The sequence below is a fragment of the Anser anser genome (assembly GCF_964211835.1).
Source record: "Anser anser genome assembly, chromosome: 3".
Taxonomy (NCBI): Eukaryota; Metazoa; Chordata; class Aves; order Anseriformes; family Anatidae; genus Anser; species Anser anser.
This window is the reverse complement of record NC_139722.1, coordinates 68,890,804-68,910,154: the sequence shown is the minus strand read 5'-3', so window position 1 is coordinate 68,910,154 and position 19,351 is coordinate 68,890,804. Positions and strand designations below refer to the sequence as shown.

Genomic DNA, 19,351 nt, shown 5'->3' with positions numbered 1-19,351 from the left:
CCACTCCAGAACCTCAGTAATGTCTTTTCATTCCACAGAACACAGGAATTCCAGATCTTCCTTATAAGATTTCAACGTTGGTATAACCACTCTTTTATAAGTAGAACAGGGGAAATCTGGACCCAGAAGGCACAAAACTCTTGGATACGTCATTCTGAGTGCCTACACTCAGATGATTGCAATGATTCCTGACATTTTCACACTAGCCACTGATGTGGAAAGCTCACATTCCTTATTTATGTAATTCCTTAACTACATTCTTTACCTTCATTTGTTGAAGCTGCATCTCCTTTGTTGCTCTACCAGACTGCCTCCCAGTCCTGACAGCAACTTTCTCCTCCAGATCTGTTAGCCATTCATTAACCTTCTGAAATTTTTTCTCCATTAACCTCAGCCTGCTCACAGTGGCATTTAATTGGCTTCTTGCTTCAGAAAGCCTGTGCTGATAAACTTGCCAGTCTTGCCGTACAGATTCCAAGGCTCTGTCTTCTATCTGGGGCATGCCCCAGGGAATCACCTCCTCTCTGGCATGAACAGCAGCATTCAGTAAGGCTTGTCCTTCTGCACAGTGGACCTGCAGCTCCTGTGAAGGCAGAGTTATGGATAAATACCCTATATCAGCAGTTTTTACTACACATGGCAAATGAAGCCCTGGTTCTACTTCAGACAAAAGCAGTTATCTATCCATTTCCTTTAGATATCTATGGTTGAACACACATTACACTATCTCTAAGAAGACCTTGCTGACATGCTCACTTACAAAGCAAATCCACTATCATTATTATTGACAAGAGATTTGTAGAAAAATATTGACAAAATTTACATTAAATTCCTTCCCCTCCTAGCCTTATAATGAGCTCTGAAACAGTAGCTGCCTGAGCTGTCATGGGAGCCTGCAACCCATTCAGCACAACCTTAAGCTCAAAATTTTCCAGCTGTAGCAAACACACTGTGAGACTGATTCTAAAATTAAATTTGTTTAAAAACAAGGAACAAGATGATGCTTCATTTTATTTATTTATTTTTAATTAACACGCCTAATTATTTCTATGTATGTTTGATACATAATCCCAAAATAATTCTCGATACCTTCTTCTGGATATATGTGTTCTTTTTTTTTTTTTTTTTTTCATGTTTATTAGAACTTCATTAGAAAGTATGCAGGGAATCAATCAGATGAGGAAACCTAATCAGGAAATGATCTGACCAGAATACAGTTATATGTCTTCTTGGTTTGTATTTGAAATATATACTAAGATTTTCAAACTGGATTCAGATTTTCTAAACTCTTAATATTAAGGTTTATATACGGAGACACTGATCACACAAAGATTTTCTCAGTATTGTGAATAAAGTAATAAATATTTCATCACATGGAAACTCAAGCACAGCCCTTTTCCTAGTTCAGCAACAAGCCTGAAAATATCTTTAGTCATTTTAAGATTATAACTGGGAGATTACTGCAGTACTTTAGGTTTACCCTTCATTATCACCTGGGGGATTCAGCGAGAATCCTCCCACGTCACCATGTGAGGCAGCCTACATGACTGGAACAACTTAAAGGTAGGTAAGTAAGTATTGGACTGTAAGCAATAAAAGGTGAAAACTTAATGAAAAGAATACTTCTGATATTCTATGAAACACAGGGAAAAGAGGTAGTTTCCTCACTATAGTCTAACATCTAAAATAAATTCAGTACTTGCAAGAAACCGGCATTACTATGGCAGAAGAATTCATTCAAGTCCTGATGCTTCTTTCTGGAAAAAAGCATTAATGTTCCCACAGACTTTACTGGAACCACTTTTAAGCAGTGTATTACTTAGATATAACATGTTTCTAAGCTGCTCTTGAGCCAAACAGAGAAGTATATTTTTGTCCAGCAGTTAATATTATTCTGTTATTTTACAAGTAGAATTTATTTATTATTTTAGTTATGGTGTTACACATACTGTACCTGTAAGTCTCGGAGTGTTGCCTCCTGTTTCTGGGCATCACCTTCAAGATGTGATAAGCAGTCAAGTTTTTCCTGTTTCTTCTCCAGCCATATTTCAAATGCCTTCAGATGTCTTTGGTACTCCTGATGTAAGTTAAGCAGTCCTTCAGCTTTTGTTACTGCTTCCTGTTTGTTAAAATGTTTATATGTAAGTGTATCATTAAACCAAGAAAACATAAATCCAGTACTGAGATCATAGTTTGTGTCTGATGCTGAGCTTTCCTAGAATTCAAGACTAATTGGATTCTGAGGATGGTTTAATTGATTATAAGGAAAGAGGGCTCAAATGTGGAGATAGAGATAATTATCCTTAACAATTATTCACCTAAGTTTGTGAATTCTGGGATTTGAAATTCTGATCTGTGTTTAATTTTAAATAAAACCTCAGTTTATAACAAAAGATCTGCTTATTTCTTATACCAATTTAAATTGTTTACTGAAGTTATTGATGAGACTATAAGCTTAGGATTTTTTCTTACATTGTTTTTTATTATTATTATTATTATTATTATTATGCTAGTAGAATAATAGTCTCCTAAGAGTATCTAGTATCTTCAGGTTTGAAGACTATCCCAGTCCTTTGTGGGCAATTCCTACAGAATGCACTAAGAATAGAACAGCAGGTTGTCCATGTATGTGGGTGAGAAAACAATTTCACAACTCAGCACTAAAATATTACCATATCTGGAGTACAGAAAGAAATGCATCCTGCATCAGCACAAGACTGATCTTTCCATTGGCAAGAAAATTATACTACATGTAATTCAGACCTTGGAGGAACTGAAGGGAGCAGGGAGGAAAATTCATATGAAGGTAACAGAGCCTGTGTTCCAGGGCAGCAGGCTACAAAATAAGAAAAATGCTTTCGCAAACAACAAGTGTGAATCTATAGTCTGCTTTATCTATTTCTAACAATTCAGGGCAGTAGGAGAAAGAGTACAGCTGTCCGTTTTTAAATGTCACTGTCCTCACAGGAAACAGTGGGATACTGGGAAGAGGGAAAGAGTGACTAATTCTCTTGCCTCTTACCAGTGGCTGCAGGGAATTTCAGGTCTTAGTCTGCTCTGGTTTGGACCACAAGCACTTGCAGAATTTTGCCAGGTTTTTCACCTGGCCAAAGGATTATTAAATGGAGAAGATTTCAAGTGAGCAACTCAAGGCATACATTTCATTAGTTACCAAACTGGTATTTTCCCCTGATTTTTCTACTCTCCAGCTAGTGCATATGAACAACTTCCTAAGGGTTAAGTGTAGTCTAGACACTTAACATTAACACCACAGCTGGGAGTGGGGAAGACCAGAAGTCATTCAGGGTATTAGGTGGTAAGAGAAAGATGGGATGCTTATCATTAGGAAAGACATATAGAGCTCTCACCCCTATGAACAAACAACTGTTTCTCATTGTTCCCCTACTGTTAATCAAGCTTTTTCCATACAATTAGTCAATACAGGCATTCTGTACAACTTTCTGCAAGAGCAAAAGCTGCAGGAAGAGGTAAAGTTTAGAGAATCCCCATGCTAACAGGAATACTAGATATCCACTTATGTTTCCTGGGACATCACTCATCTCTCTGGCAAGCCTGAGCTCATTCTGACGAGGTCCAGGGAAGACAGTACAATGCATTCTTTGTAGTTGTGGAAGGGAGTACCACAAAACAGGCAATCACTTATGCATCAGAAAAATTGAATTCTGGCCCTTTGCACAAGAAAAAGACATCCTTGAGACAACAAAATGCAGTCTTACTACCCTGGTGTCGTGAAGAAAAGTGATATATCTGATGATACATTTGGTATGGTTTAATCAGCACAGAAAAAAAAATGGGTTAACTGGAGGTAACCACCTAGCCTTACTACATGTGCTACCAAGTCTTTTATTATTTCTTCTATATTGTACTTTATGCCCTAATCTTTTCAAGATCTACCATATTAACACTTTCCAGTAAATGCAGTACTTACTAGAACAAAACAGAATATCCCAAGTTGTCCCAAGGATGATCAAGTCCAAGTCCTGCTGGATCTTTCAACATTAGAGTCTATTCACATGCTAATAAGGTTTGTGTTGAGCAGCAAGATCCTATAATTGTCAACCATTTTTTATTTACCTGCTCATATGGTTACATTTATTGCAAAACCTACATTTATGCAAACCACAGATACTCAGAGGTGCTTCCAAATTTTCAGTCACAACGAATAAAGTCATATCTTCACTGAATTCAGCTAGACTTTTGGCATGGAATTCCTTGACCTATTTACTTGATTATTTTTTTTATTTTTTTGCAGATTCAGATCTTCAGAAACTTTTTGAAAATGTCTAGAGCTCAGTGGTACAAAAAGATAGATTGATAAAGCACCTTGATAACTTTCTGTCACATACATTAACCTACAGCTTCCCCCAGACTTTTACTCTTCATTTAACTCTAATAAAATAAATAAATAAATTAAAAAAAAAAAAAAAACAATGAAAAGAATTCCTCTGCTTCCTTGTGGACAACAAAATGTAATGGAATTCTATAAAGAAAAACTGTACCCTCGTTCTATCTTTGAGCAACTTGTACCGCTCCTGAAGGTCCTGGAGTTCAAGCTGAGTGACATAGTGCTCAGCCATTCCACTGCCTTTTAATTCAATTGTCTCCAATAGACTGCTGTGACTCAACACCTCTTCATTGAGTAGCTGCAAAACAGCAAGATAATTTATGGATAAGCAGCATTAAAACAAACCACAGATTAATCAGACTTTTATTGCTTGTAAGGTGATATGCGTTTGTTGCTACTTTGTTGTAAAGCAAACGCACCTTTGCTTTGCTGAGGGCAGCGTTTTTTTCCCTCAGTTCAGCATATTGTCTTTCAGAAGCATTCATGCTTGCTTCTACTTTATCCATCCAGCTAGTAAACTGGCAAACATCATCCTGGTAACTTGTCCATTTGGAGAGAGCTCCTTCCAGTTGACTGCAATTTAAGAATACACATTTGTTGTGATACTGGAGTTTCAGGTTCTCATGCTATTTGAGTCACTCTAGACTATATTTATAAGACTTATACCACAACCTAAACGGACAGCCATTAAAACCCTACAGGTTTTAACTAGTAGCATTGATTGTCCAATAAAGAGAAATGAAGATTTCAAACTTGGAAATTTAAAGAGGTCTGTTAAATTGATGTAGCTAGCTGATGTGTGCAAATTTTAGTAAATAAAATAACAGGAAGAATAAGATCCAGAATCAGAAATTTTCTGCTGCTGCATTCTAATATTTGTTTGATTGTTTTAAATCAAAATGTTTCAACTATTTATGCTCCACCATAGAAGGCTGCATTTTTTTCCCTGACTGTCTTTATTCTATCACTTTAAGCATCACTACTTTGAGCATCTTTATTGGATATTGTAATTATGGTACCTCCTGTGAAATGCTAACAAGTGAAAAAACAGACAGAACCTTGACAGAACAACCATTACTTTCCGTGTGAAGATCTTATCATTTCTGAGAACATTTCAAGGCATTGAGTGCAACTCAAAATAAAATTTACAAAACAATTATGAATGTGCAATCCATTTTTAAGAGTATACTGACAATAAGTGTTAATAAAGTTTAGTTCCTCACTGTCTCCTCCCCTTTTTCCATTTCAAACTAATAGGTCATTAAAGGCTTCTAAACTTTCAATGTTAGGCACACGCAGTCATTTTATATAAATTTGACTCCTGAATTAATAAAACTTGGTGAATGAACTTTTCCAAAAATTTAACAGTCAAAAATTTGACTATCAAGCATCATTGTGCACCTCATACCCTTTTTACCTCTTGCACTGGATGCAAGCAGACAGAAGAGAAGCCCAATTGTCCTTCAGGGTATGCAACTGCCGTTCAATCACTTGTACTCCCTCCAAGGATGTATTTTGCAGAACAGATTCTCCTCTTGTCAGAACCATTTTCATTTGGATTTCTTTTTCTTGTTTCACTGTTAGCAGTCCCTAAAATGTGAGAAAATATTGTTCCATTTTTATCATTATTTGGGCATGAATATGTTAACTAGATTCACTGGAAAATTAGCTAATCAAATTTAGCAGCTTGTAGAAACAGTCAGTTAGAAGAGGGACAGTGGTTTTCATGGCTGGGCTTCAAAGGAACAGGTATGTTTCAAAGGGTAGGTTTAGGTTATTAAAAAAATAAATTTAGTTGACAGGGAAGCTTTCATGGAATCTATGCAGGTACTTGCAGTGTATGAGCCAAAGTGTAGAGGACACATTCTGAAGGGAACGCCATTTAGATGGAAAATGGGAGGATTTACTCAGAAAGAAAACAAGATATGATGAAAAAGCTCTTCTATAGAGCTTCTACAATTCTAGGATCTATCTGCAACACAAATATAACAACATAGAAACTCAGTAGACTATCAACAATGGCAGCTTTGAGACCAGCTCCTAGAGCTGTGCAATTGCAAACTAAGAGCTTCTAGCACTATGTAAAACCATGGAAACCCTGAAAGCATGAATGTGAAACACTCAATGAACAAAAGACAAAAAATGATTTTAGTATTTTGCTACGATTTCTTGCTTTTGGTGGTATCCTTATAATTTGAAGCGCTTGCCTCATATTTTGAGCTGTAGCCAAAATATGGACATCAAAGTATTATTTTTTGAGCACTGCCCTTTAATATATTCTGGGCAGTGATATTAATAGAATATAGGTCTGTTTACATACCTCCAGCTTTAACATCCGGCTCTCCAGAACATTCTTGTCAGCGGTGGGATGACAGTAGGACTCCAGCATGTGAACTGCATCAGCCACCCAGTCTTGGAGATCTTTGATACTGTGAGAGAACTGCTGGTGCTCTGCTACAACCCTATCCATTCTGGAAACCTTCTCCTGCAATTCATACTGCAATTAGTATCAGTAGCTAGTCAAAGTACTGTTTATTTCCCATATGTATTCAAGGATGTTAGAACAAATTTCATAAACCGTACACAGCAATTCTCTTCATACACAAGTACACAATAACAAGTACACTTAGTTGAACATGGAATGAAACTTGAACACGGAATGAATTTTGAACACAAAGTCAAGCTAGTTTTCCAATCATAATATAGGAATGAAAATTTCAGAAATGCCCTCTTTTGTTTTATAAATCTAAATTTTTATCTTTGTTTCCTCTTACGCAAAGTAGGTGAGTTTTTTATTATCCATTTTTTATTAAGCATCATATCTAACTAATTACATTTCAGTGTTTCATCTGAAGATAACTTGTGAAATCTGTCAATACACAAGACAAATTGAAGCATATGAAGTTATGCTACTAGAGCAACACTATTTCATTGATATTGGAATAGAAAAACGTTTTCCTCAGTAACTTCAACTGGTTCCCAGAACGAGAAGAACAGCTCCCACCTATTCTTCTGAAGAATCACTGACACTCACTCATATCAAAAATACATACTCATTACACTGCTACAAGGCCCAAGATTAACAGGAGTACTTAACAGAGTGTGTTTCACATGGCAACAGAAAATTAAAGTCAAGCCATTGAAACAGGCTCAGGAAGATATGGTGATCTATCTCAAACATTCATAGCAAACCAAAGAACTTCATGATTTCCTTCATTGACTGGACCATATTTATCCTCTTCCTCAGACCTCATCCTCTTATCCTGAAATCTTCTACAAGTTCTATCCACATAAGCCAATGTTAGAAACTTAACATCTTTTCAGTTTGAATTTTCAGTATATCATATAGCTCTAAATATTCTTTATACTTTTACTTCCACAGAAAGTTATAAGGAAAATAAATAAATAAATAAGGAAATACATACATAAAAAAACACAGCAATTACTCCAACAAATACTTTATGTGTTGAATTGCTAACCCATAACACAATGCCAAAATCCTTAATTATTCTTATTACTGTAGTAACTACAAGCCTAATTCAATACCAAGCCTCCTTCATAACTGGCACTTTATGAAAAATGACAGTCCTGATTCAAAGACCTTCTAATCTGCATAAACAATAGAGGTAGTAAGAGTATCAAATGACGAAATGTACCACTCAGCAAAACAGAGTTAAGTTAAACTGTCCATTCCTAGCTTAATACTTTAGAGTTTGACCAATGTCTCTCACTGAACCTTCAAAAGCAGCTTCATAGGTAACGCTTTTAAAATAATGTTGAAGAACAATCTATTGATTTTAGACAAAAATACTTACAATGCAAATAATTAGTCATCTTTATAGAATACAATTACGTAATAATATTTCCATATAATGACTTGGCATTTTCTTAAAAACAAACAAACAAACAAAAAACCACCAAAACCCGGCTCCCCTAGCCCTAGATTTTGAAAAATACATTTTTTTTTGTTTGATTGTTTGTTTTCAGGTGCCACTTATTACTAATCTAAAATGTCTTGAATGTTTGAAAAAAATCAAAATCACATCACAAGCACCTTGTCAGGACAAAACTGTTGATAATCAGGAGGGTGTTTTTTTAAATTACTTTAAAATAAAACTAAATAAATAAATAATCACAATTCTATTTTGTTGACAGCCCATGAAATTATACAGGTCCCTATTTCTCATTCTTTAAAGCCAGTGCAAGCTCAGACATACCACAGAGCAGATGAGCAAGACAGCTACAGTGTTTTATGTTTCAATCTTTCTTTTTCTCCACAAACATCAAAGGAACAGCTTAAAAGCACATACACTGGGTGCATTACCTTTGTCAGATTGCTTAGAGTAAGGTATTGAGAAGACAACTGAGACACTCTGCGCATAAAGCTTTTGCTGACAGCTTGCTCTTCCCACAGCTGCTGAGCTTTCTCTTTAAGCCTGTTGAGCTGATGCTCGTGGCAGCTTATTTCCTCAAGGACAGACTGTAAAGCAGAAGCACGTTAATATTACAAGTGGGTGCAACGAAACAGGCAAGAGAGCAGCTTGAAGGCCCCATGAAATATAGAAATAACAAATGGCACATGTACTGTGAAAGGCACACCATACAGCTATAACAATGAAGCAGCATGTCGTAAGAAATTTGGAGATGTGAACTCTGATGGAACAGGATCATCAACAGCAACCCCTGAAACTAGTTCTCATCTTATTTAGAGTTTAGGATGCCAGAATGATCATGATCTTGTAAAGCATCAATGAGGCCAGCAGGATGAGAGTGGAAAAGCTGGTTCTGTTAAAAGGTTTGTAAGAAGTCACCTGCAACTTTTGGTGCTCTCTCCTCTTGGAAGGAAGATCATGGAGCCTACTGCTACTTCCCTGTACCATCTTCTCAGTTGTGCTCAGCCACTCTGATAGAGGCTCAGCAGTTGCTTCAAAGTCCTTCATCTGGATCTTTAAGTTCTGGGAACACATGTAATATACAAATTTATAAAGTCCCCCTGCAATGGGTATAGCTGTAATGTACAACCCACAGATTAAGTACACACAAAGTACACACATACTATTGAAGCCAAACACTACCGCAGCTGTTCAAAATAAATGTCACTGGCTCTGCCCCTGCCCATACCACAGATAGATACTGCAAGAAAAGTCTGAGAGAGCATTTCTTCAAAAAACAAAACACAGGCAACAATGCAGTATGTCTATACAGTTGAGAGAATGAAGCAAATTTTCTCTGAATTGAAAGCTTTACAGATTATATGAGCTTTGACTCAATATAAGTGTATCTCACATAGTAAAGAGAGTCTGAATCAAGGTTACTTTGGGATGTAAGTTACCCTACTTCTGCCTGCAGTCATTAACAGCACCCCCCCCTTAAACGGGTTGACATTATTCCTAGAGCCTGTATGACTAAGCTCAACCCAGTCCTGATGCTCATTTCTAATTATATTTTCTTTTAGTAGAAAGTTTTAAAAATGTATGTGTAAGATATATGTAGGCATTCCTTCAGCCTGCGTAATTTTCTTAAAGGTTTATGCTACATTATAAAAAAATAGCACCTGAAATAATTCTTACGTAATAGAAAACTGAACAGCACAGTTCCTATGCCCTAGTTACTATTTTATTTTCAGACTGATTTTGTTTTCTTTTTAGCTATAGCCTTATCACTTATGCATCAGAATGAAAGACTAAGCCTATGAGACTGAAAAATGCTGGGCACAGAAAGATTAACATCTATGGAAATCTCCCTTTCCATGGCTACTCTGAGACAAAGTAAGTAAGTTAAGTTCTTGCTACTTGGGAATTTTCTTAAACAAACAAACAAACAAACAAACAAAAACTTTTCTACACAATATATTAAATCTATTTAAACATATATTTTTTTTTCAGCTGGCTAGACAGTACTGGTTTGAAGCAGGAAGGCCTAAGAACTTTAATTCTCCTACACTATGCAAGGAATTCCAGCTAAGACCTTTTGACCTTAAAACCTATGACCTTAAAAGAGATTATGTTTTAAATATATTCACCTTATGTTCTGGTTGAATTGTGAGCTCTGAAAAGAGAACAGCACTAGGGTTTATTTAGAAAGTTGTTCAAATATATCATTATATTTCACCAGTTTGCAGTAAGAACAACAAAGTTCACCCACTGCACTGGGTCTTCAATCAGCACTGGTGTCAGAACTCTGTGTTAAAACAGCATTTGAAAAAGAAAATGTGTTTTCATGAGTTTTAGTAATCCAGTATTTTAGATGAAACTCATGTTAATGAATTTGAGCCATTGCCATCTTTTCTACTTTCTGTTAATCTGAACAACACCTTTTGCTTGAAACATCCCACTTATAGTGGTTTCATGTGGGAAGGGTATAAGTAAACATAAGTAAAATTTAAGTAAAGTGAAAGAGTAAGACTTCCTGAAAGCAGCTATTTATTCTGTCACACTATAAACACTTACTGCTATAGTGGGAAATCTAAACTGTAAGGACCTCTATTAAGATGAATGTGTTTTTGAAACAAAAAGCAAAGAGGAAATTTATATCAAATATTTCCCCACTGTGACTTGCTCAGTACCTCCAATGCAGATTCCTTCTGGTGGAGGGTGCTGATTAATTTTTTCCAATCTTCTTTAGCAGTAGCAGATTTGTCCCGGATAACTTTACCCTTCTCCTTTGGTAAAATGGAGCACAGCAGTTCTCCTTTGGATGCTACCTGGTTTAGTTTATGTTGTCCATTCTCACTTTCCGATAAGAATTCCTAAAAATTATAATAAAATAAGTTAATTGGTTGCATTCAGTAAAAGCTCTTTCTGTTAATTTTGAGTCCCGGTAAAGGTGAATGGCAAGGTCACAGAAAACTTAACAGAGATTGGAGTTTACTGTTTCTGCATGTTAATTTTTTAATTCATATTTCAGTATATTCCATTTTAATATTATTCACATTTATATGGGACATTCATATGAGGGGCAATCATTTATATTACAGGGACAACAGCTACTTAATCCAGAAGTGCCATGCGTCTAAATAATGTATATACTAACTCTTGGTTTATCTGTATGTTCTGCACTTCATGAGACATTACCGGCCACTTAACATGGCATTATGCTTCTTTAAATCTTCACAGTACAGAAAGTGATAACACTTTCATTTCAGGAAACCAGTATCCTGGCACAGCATGACATGGAGCTGCAGCTACATGCAGGGGTAGGGTCCTGCTCTGAGAGAACACAGGAAAGAAGCCTTGCCCACTGCAGACAGCCATACTGGATTTCCAATGCATGTGTAGGGGCAGGGGTTAACAATCAGACCCTGAGCAACATCTGAGCTGTGTGATTTATCCTCCACATCCTCAGAGTACCTTTCTTGACTCAAAGTATTTTTGTTCACAGAATTCTTTCACAGTGTTGGTATTCAAAGACTATATGGAAATATGTGAGTAAATTTTAGGTACTGTAAGGTAATAGGCAGATTTTTAAATTCCAATGTGTTGGGATAGCGTTCTTATAATTTGTAATTATTAAAAGATTTTGTGAGCCTTTAGAACTCAAGTGAATTTAGCAGTTCTAAATATCAATGAATTTATTTTAAACTATTATTATGCTTACATGATACACAATTAGCTTAATATTCATAATAATCAGGTTACATCCATGTTGTAAGCAAAGGGCTTGATTAAAAAATTACTAAGGTCCTGATTATGTGTACCATTGGAGCTATTATCAGAGAATGCAAAGGGTCTGTTAGCTTTGAAATACTTTGTCCAAGCTCTTGCTTTATTAAAATCAAATGTGTGATTACCTTGTGACTTAATGATATCAAAGGTGCTAACAGAGAGAATATTAACTTTAAAAAAAATAATTTTGTTTATATAGGTTTATAATTTGTTTATATAGGCTCCCATGACATGCCTGAAAGTATTAAAGCAGTTACTACATGTCAAAAAATTTTATTTCATTTAAAGTAGCTTTCAGGGAGAAGGAGATCAAACTAAGGTCTTATGAATAGGCTGCAGCGATAAAGAAAAAAAAATGTCTTACCAGTCTTGGAAATTGTTTTTGCTAAAACTCTTTTATTTAATTTCCAAAATGACTGGATTTTATTTTTATTTTTAACCCTTGTGTTTACTCTTAAAATAGTCTCATTTTGGGATAGTAAAAAAATTGTCACATTAATAAAGTGTCGTTTACCCTTTTAAATAAACCATTTAAGCAAGGGAAAGTAAATTTACCAGAAACAGGGGGAAGTGATTTCGCTCTTGGTACTTTCTGATAGGAAAAACTGATAGGAATTTCTTCTGTCATACTGTGTAACTGAAGGTTAAATAATGTCATTATGTACTTCTCATTTCTAAAATTGTAGTCATATTTTATTCAAAAAACAATTTCTTTTAGTTTAATAAAATAAACTTTTAATTGGCATTTATTTCCACAATTTTGCTGGGTCTTGTTTTAGCTTTGTATGAAAATCATGCTTTTTAAATGCCTGCTTCCACTGCATACATTTTTACCTTGTTCTTACACTATAAGGTCTCTACTTTCATAAATGAGCGAAAAACTTTATATGACTTTGAAATAATTCCAGGTTTTAAGTCCCAATTCTGATGTCCTACCAATTTTACAGTGCTGTCCTGCCTTCAAAACACACGTTTTTCCGTATCGTAATATAAAAGAAAAATAAAAAAAGGAAAACTATGAGAGGTAATGACTACGTATAAAGTATAGTATGACAGCTAAATTAAATGACCTAGATTCAAAAAAAAATAAAAAGAATAGATGTTTATTTCATTACAGTTAGTCACCTTTAGTGTTGTCAATAACATTAACAAAAAACTGACCTGAATTTTGTATGAAAATGATTGAACGTCTAATTGCTAGAGTTACCTGTATTTTCTGTAGACTCGCTGAAGCTTCACTGATATTCTGAGGTACATCAAAGCATTTGGCTGTGGTCACTTTTGCGTTGACCAGCCATTGCTGGAAGTCCCTGAAAGTTGTCCGAAATCTTTGCTGCAAGATCTGCTCTTTACTCTGACATCCTTTTGAAGCTTGCAGGCAAAGGCTGGGTTTACCACATCAGGGAAGCAGAAGAGAGGAAAAGAAGGAGGAAGGGAAGGACTCTGTTAGGTGACAGTGCTATTACTTATTTCTCTGAATAAAACCTGGATTCCTTCTACCAACTGTAAGCAAGTTATTAAGGCACCAGGAAATCCATTAGAAGCTTTCAATTCCTTAAAAGTGAAGTATGCAAATTGAGATATAGCTGTCACAGATATGACAGATAAGCTTTTACAGAGTGATTCAGTACCCCTAAGAACGAACAGTTTCTTCAAGCCTTTTTCTCTCTAGGGACAGAACATGAAACTCCAGAAATTACAATATGAACTTCCACGGTTTAGTTAAGTTCATAACATTAGAAGGGATCAACCTGGGTCATCATACCCTTCTTCTGGAGTTACAGAAGCCAAAAGCTACAACCCCTGAAAGAGACAAAAGAATCTTGTACCTGAAATGCAGGTGTCAATCAGCTACAGTGACCTCAGAGAAAGTAAAGAGAGCAAATACACGTTAGCTCCCATGCTTCAACGAACGGGCAGGTAGGGCAGGAATATAACGAAGGACAAAATTAAGAAAAAAAATTTAGACAGCTTTTATAGCTTCCTTCTCTTTCAGGTAAACGAGCTATAGCTCTACCTCACAGTTTCTTATAAGGTTTCCTCCTGTAATAGACCAGGTGTGGACATACACTGGCTTAAGCTCAGTTTGTTGGCATAGCTTGGGTCTTAGAAAAAACACAACTATTTTCTACAAATGCTAATTGAAGGCAATATTGCTAAAATTTTGCAAAATGTTAAAATGCTAAAAATGTTGTTGACATCGATATCAAAATAATGATTCTAATCATTGTATAGATCTATTTCAAATTCCAACATTCTAATTAATGTTTCCCTAAAAAAAAAACACTTGCATGCACACATATATGGGATTGATTAACTATAAACAAGATGAAAATGTACCTGTTATACTCCTTAATCAACCCTGAAACTTTTGAAGAATAAGTACTCAAATCTCTGGAAAATCTACAGAGATCATTTAACTGAGTCTTGATCTCATCTATCATATGTTCAGACTTCACCAGGGCATCCAATGTTTCCTGTTAAAACAAAATAAATGAACAATATTAGTAAGTAAATAATTAAAAAAATACAATGAAAATTTATAAAATTTAATTTAAACTTCAGCTGCAATTCATGTGTGTCCATTTTTGAGAGCATTCTAGCAATCAAGCACAGAGGCTTATTTGAAATTATGAGCTTCTATAGACTAAATTTCTGGACACCTCAACTTTTTTAGTTCAAAATGTTCTCATAGAAGAGCTTAAGATATGCACCTTGTTTTAATAAATGATATATATATATATTATATTATAATATATAGTATTATCAACTAGCTGTACATATGAAATTATGTACAATTAGGGAATAGCAAATAATACCAATGCATATGATTATAATTGTCCTTTTGGCTTGAGTTTAGTATGCTCAATAAAAACAAGCTGTATCAAAAAAAAAAAAACAACAAACAAACCCCCCAAACAAACAAACAAACAAAACTTCTAATAGCTTTGATATTTTGACAGAGGCTTTCTTGATGTAAAAGTACAGCTGCTCACAGTCCTTTGAGGGTTACTGGCTGTCACTGCTGCACTGTTTTTGGAAGCACCTAAGTCAAGAAAAAAGTATTTATGTTTACTTAGCAAACGTCACTGGGAGAGGTGTGATAACTACTCCAACAAAAACAGTTCTCATGTTGACGTACACAGCGTCTCCACTGCAGCACCCTGCCAACTACTCCAGCATGATTAGCAGTGTAGACTTGGCTCCTCACGTCATTAGAAACTAAATTCTTCTGGCATTCCTCTTAAACTGCCAGGGAGAAAAGACAATCTTCTAGCTAGTTACATTCACCACAGCAAAGGTTCTGCAGTGAAGACATGCCAGAGTGTTTGGCATGCATAGATTAGTTTGGCTACATCTAAGTCCTGATCTGGAAGAAATGTATGTATAAATATAAGAAACTGATCACATGAAAGTGACAACAGAATAGAAAGGGGACAGGGGAAGTGGGACAAGGAATTCCCTCCATTAAGTTTCTGAATATATGCAAAATGATGATTGAGAATATACATAGTAAACAATTTGTGATTATCTATCAGCACAAAATTCTATGTTCAGGAAATATATAAGTTATGTACATGAAAATAGAGAAAAGGTTTTGAAAACACCACAATTTCAAAGATTAAAAAACAAGCAAACAAACAAACAAACAAACAAACAAAAAAACTCACCAAATACATTTTCACTGTAAAATATTATCTGACTCTGCAATAAACTGATATGCACTTGTGTAAATTAAAACTGAAAACAAATATTAGCAAGGGTCTAGCAAGACTACAGACTTAGTAAGAACAGCAAATGATCAAAAGCCTGGGATTCAGATAATGTGTCTGCCACCCATGAGGAACTTTGTGCTTGTTTTATATCTCTTTTATTGGAAAAGTCTGCGGAGTTGCAAAATTTTTTAAGGATCTATACTGTGTGTTTCCGAGAAAGCTAAAATAAGAATAAGGGATGCATGTTCTTTGTAGTACCTGAACTGCCAGGAAAAACAACAATCCATTTTGACATAAATAATTATCTGCTTTGAGTCACTCACACACCCGAAAATGTGTTCAACCATAATTAAAAGATACTTGAAATAGTCACGATGCTGATTTGTTTATAAACCGCACAAAATAACATCTGAATTAAGTGCTTATGTAATAACAATGATGTTTAGAAAAAAAAAAAGAAAAAAAAAAGTAAGCTAACTGTTTTTTGTTTGTCTACTTTGTCAAACTGCACACAAGACTTTTTTTGGAAGCATTAAGAATGACAGCAAACTGGCCATTACTTAAAACAAGATGTTTTTTAACACTTAAAACAGAGATTACTTATGGCAGGAATCACTATAATGAGGTAATATATATTTTCTTTCTTTTCCAAAGAAACAGAACCTGAGAGTATCACAGGGGTTAAAATCATCTGTTTTCAATAAAATCTATCAGTTTCAAATAACTTAGCATGATAACTATTAAAAGATTCTTTTGATGATATACAACCTTAGGCATAACCTCTCAACAAGCAGGAACATTTACGCGAAAAACAGATTACATTTAGCTGTGACCATACAGAGACACTGAATTACTAATAGCACTGTTTCAGTGACAGATTTAATTTTGAATCTGAGAATTACAAAAATAATTTGCTGAATACCAGGTGTAAGATCTGTTGCTATTATGTTGCACATAAGAAAAGGAACGGAGCTTGAGTATGGGATAACAGAGTGAGCTTGCTAATTCTGAGAATTAGGAAATGCATCTTTAATTTGTGGCCTTGGCTTGCATGACAACATAATTGGTATGTGACAATGGAAAGGGAATGCTGCAGTGCTATTTTACATTCACAATAGAACCCATCCCTGGAGCCCAAATGGAAGGACTACTGTCCTGACTGCATTTCTTCAAGCTATAAAAACAAACAAACAAAAAAAAAACATAGTAGGGCTGGGCATAATAAGACTTATATTTCCTCTGCATTTTCCTCCTTACCTAACGTTTACAACTTTATAGTCTAAATAAAACATTTCACATACAGCTACAGTACATATATGTTTTATATAGTACTAATAAAAGCAATGTCCTTTGAATTTAGTATTTCTCCATTTGTAAAATAAAAATAATAAAAAATAATAATAAAAAAGAAACATCTGTTACATGTTGATGACAGTTCCATATCTTCCTTTCCTGTTTAAAAACATAACCGTAGAAGAGTTGGCATATTTGTACTATTTATTTACTCCAGTGTAGTGTCAGCTTTGCTACTCCTACTGTTATGTACTGGCACTCAAACAGGCAGGTTCCATCAGTCTGTTTCAGGGAATTCTGTGGAAGGGGAAGCCACAGAAATAACTTGGCACAGACAATGGAGGAGGAGGAGATTTATAATCTCAGTTTAAAGGGAAAGTGTTTGGGTTTTTTGAATATTTCTTCAGTGAACGGGAGAGAAAGCAAGCATCACATACCTCTCTTCTTTTACTGAAACTGAACACTACCCTGAAAAGAAAGGAAAAGATACGATGTATCTTTCCTCTACTTCTGTGATTCACAGAAATTGAGATACATACAAACTTATAGATATGTAACTTGAATGTTGTGTATATATATATATACCGTGTGTGTGTGTGTGATACATACATATGGAATATTTGCTAGAAGACACTCAGGAACTCCTTTTCTATTTCTCTGAATTCCACTACATTCCATAGCAGAGCAATTAGCAAAAATACCTGTTTCAAATATAACTTCTTTAAATACTGGACAAGATCTTAACATGTATAATGTGAGGAATATTTAAAGAAATGGAAAGTAGAAACTCGATACATGCATGACAAATTGTGAGTTAGAAATCACTCCAGCTGCTACTTGGCTTTTAGGAAATACTTCACATTTCCCTGATCAAGTACTACCCTGGCTCAAAACACCGAGCAACTTAAAGAGAAATTCAGAGATAGTTTGCTAGTTCCTTCATCTTCTTAAAGGCTAGCCTTGTTTTTAATGTGTAGGATCCAGGCAGCATTTGCTAAGTCTAGTACAGCAGAGGCCAAAGACATATCTTGTGTAAACAGTGCTTGCTCTGCTTACAGTCACAGAAGCTTGGAAAGTTGGGATTTCAGAGGTATACATATAATATGTATATATATATAATTTTATATATATATTATATAATATATATTAATATATCATATATACATAGTATATATTTTCAAATATATCTTTTATTTTTTTCTACCTCTCCCACTCCTTGATAGTGCCACTTGGCAGAAGTTTTCTGCCCATGGTATCTGTACATTTATAACCGGAAAACCACTCGGAAAAGAGGGGTGACCTTACTTTCTCCTTGCGCCAGCTTTCCACGATCTCGGTGTCAGTGTGCTGGCCATCGAGGGGGGTCAGGCTCTGCGACCAGGTGGCCAGCAGTCCGCCGAACTGCTGCACGGCCTCCTCCAGCTGTGCGACCTGCGCGGCGAACTCCTTCTCCGACAGGGCCATCTGGCTCAGCACATCCTGCAGGCTTTGCTGGCTCTGGAAAGCGCTCTCTTCCCACTGCTTCCAGTCTGACTGCAGGGCCTGCATCTCGGCAGCGAGGACATGGCACCCACCGGCGGTCGTGCTGCGCTTGGCTGCGGGAGCCAGAGTCTCCACTCGGACGAGGCGGCCTGCACCAATCTGGCGGGAGTCTACCAGCTCCTGCAAGGCAACATTGCCATGGTAACTTGCTACAGCTGGAAAGGGGGAGCCGCCCAAGATGGGGGCAGCATGCAGGGGGAATGCGCAGCACTGCGCTGAGCAGCGGTTTCGGCAGCAACAGTTTCACAACACCCACACTGCGTGCAGAATGGCAAAACACAGCCAGAGGCAAGATGAAAATAAAACTCAGTCAAGGGACTGTGACGGCTTTACAGTGATAGCAGAGTGGTTCTAAAACTTCCATAAGTTTAGAGGAGAAAGAACTATATACATATATATTTTTTTTCAGATACTGAAAAGTATTGTTTAAGGTAAGATGAAGAAAGAAACTGATTTGAGATGTTTTTCATAACAAACACTGGTACAGAGCTGCACGTAGCAGTTTTAAGAACATTACTGTGCTGCTGAAAAAAAGCATTCTGCAGCCTACTCATGATCTGCGATGTGCCATAATTGGTTACACATGCTTTTTGTTGTTGTTGGTTTTGGTTTTTAATAAATTCTTTCTACAGTGTTCTATTTCATTCTTACACAGGCTACGAGAATTTTTTTTTTTTTTTAGTTTTCAGCTTTAGAAGTTGGAAAATATAAATATCATCCCAATCACTGCATGCCAGAAAAAAATGTTACTTTCTTCGTCTTATGAACTA

At 35.8% G+C, this 19,351-nt stretch overlaps 1 protein-coding gene across 17 annotated transcripts in view; it reads right to left on the bottom strand.

Moving 5' to 3' along the window:
• Positions 1-19,351, bottom strand: part of SYNE1 (spectrin repeat containing nuclear envelope protein 1) — a gene marked incomplete at its 5' end in the record, with an annotated part of 301,642 nt that overhangs the window by 144,546 nt on the left and 137,745 nt on the right. For all 17 annotated transcript variants that reach the window (XM_083830445.1, XM_083830446.1, XM_083830461.1 and 14 more), the window contains 12 exons: positions 266-583; positions 1,955-2,119; positions 4,521-4,664; positions 4,786-4,939; positions 5,784-5,956; positions 6,687-6,851; positions 8,691-8,846; positions 9,178-9,321; positions 10,932-11,114; positions 13,238-13,415; positions 14,371-14,507; positions 18,345-18,701. In XM_083830445.1, coding sequence (XP_083686571.1) covers positions 266-583; positions 1,955-2,119; positions 4,521-4,664; positions 4,786-4,939; positions 5,784-5,956; positions 6,687-6,851; positions 8,691-8,846; positions 9,178-9,321; positions 10,932-11,114; positions 13,238-13,415; positions 14,371-14,507; positions 18,345-18,701 — 2,274 coding nt within the window. The remainder of the gene's footprint in view (positions 1-265; positions 584-1,954; positions 2,120-4,520; positions 4,665-4,785; positions 4,940-5,783; positions 5,957-6,686; positions 6,852-8,690; positions 8,847-9,177; positions 9,322-10,931; positions 11,115-13,237; positions 13,416-14,370; positions 14,508-18,344; positions 18,702-19,351) is intronic.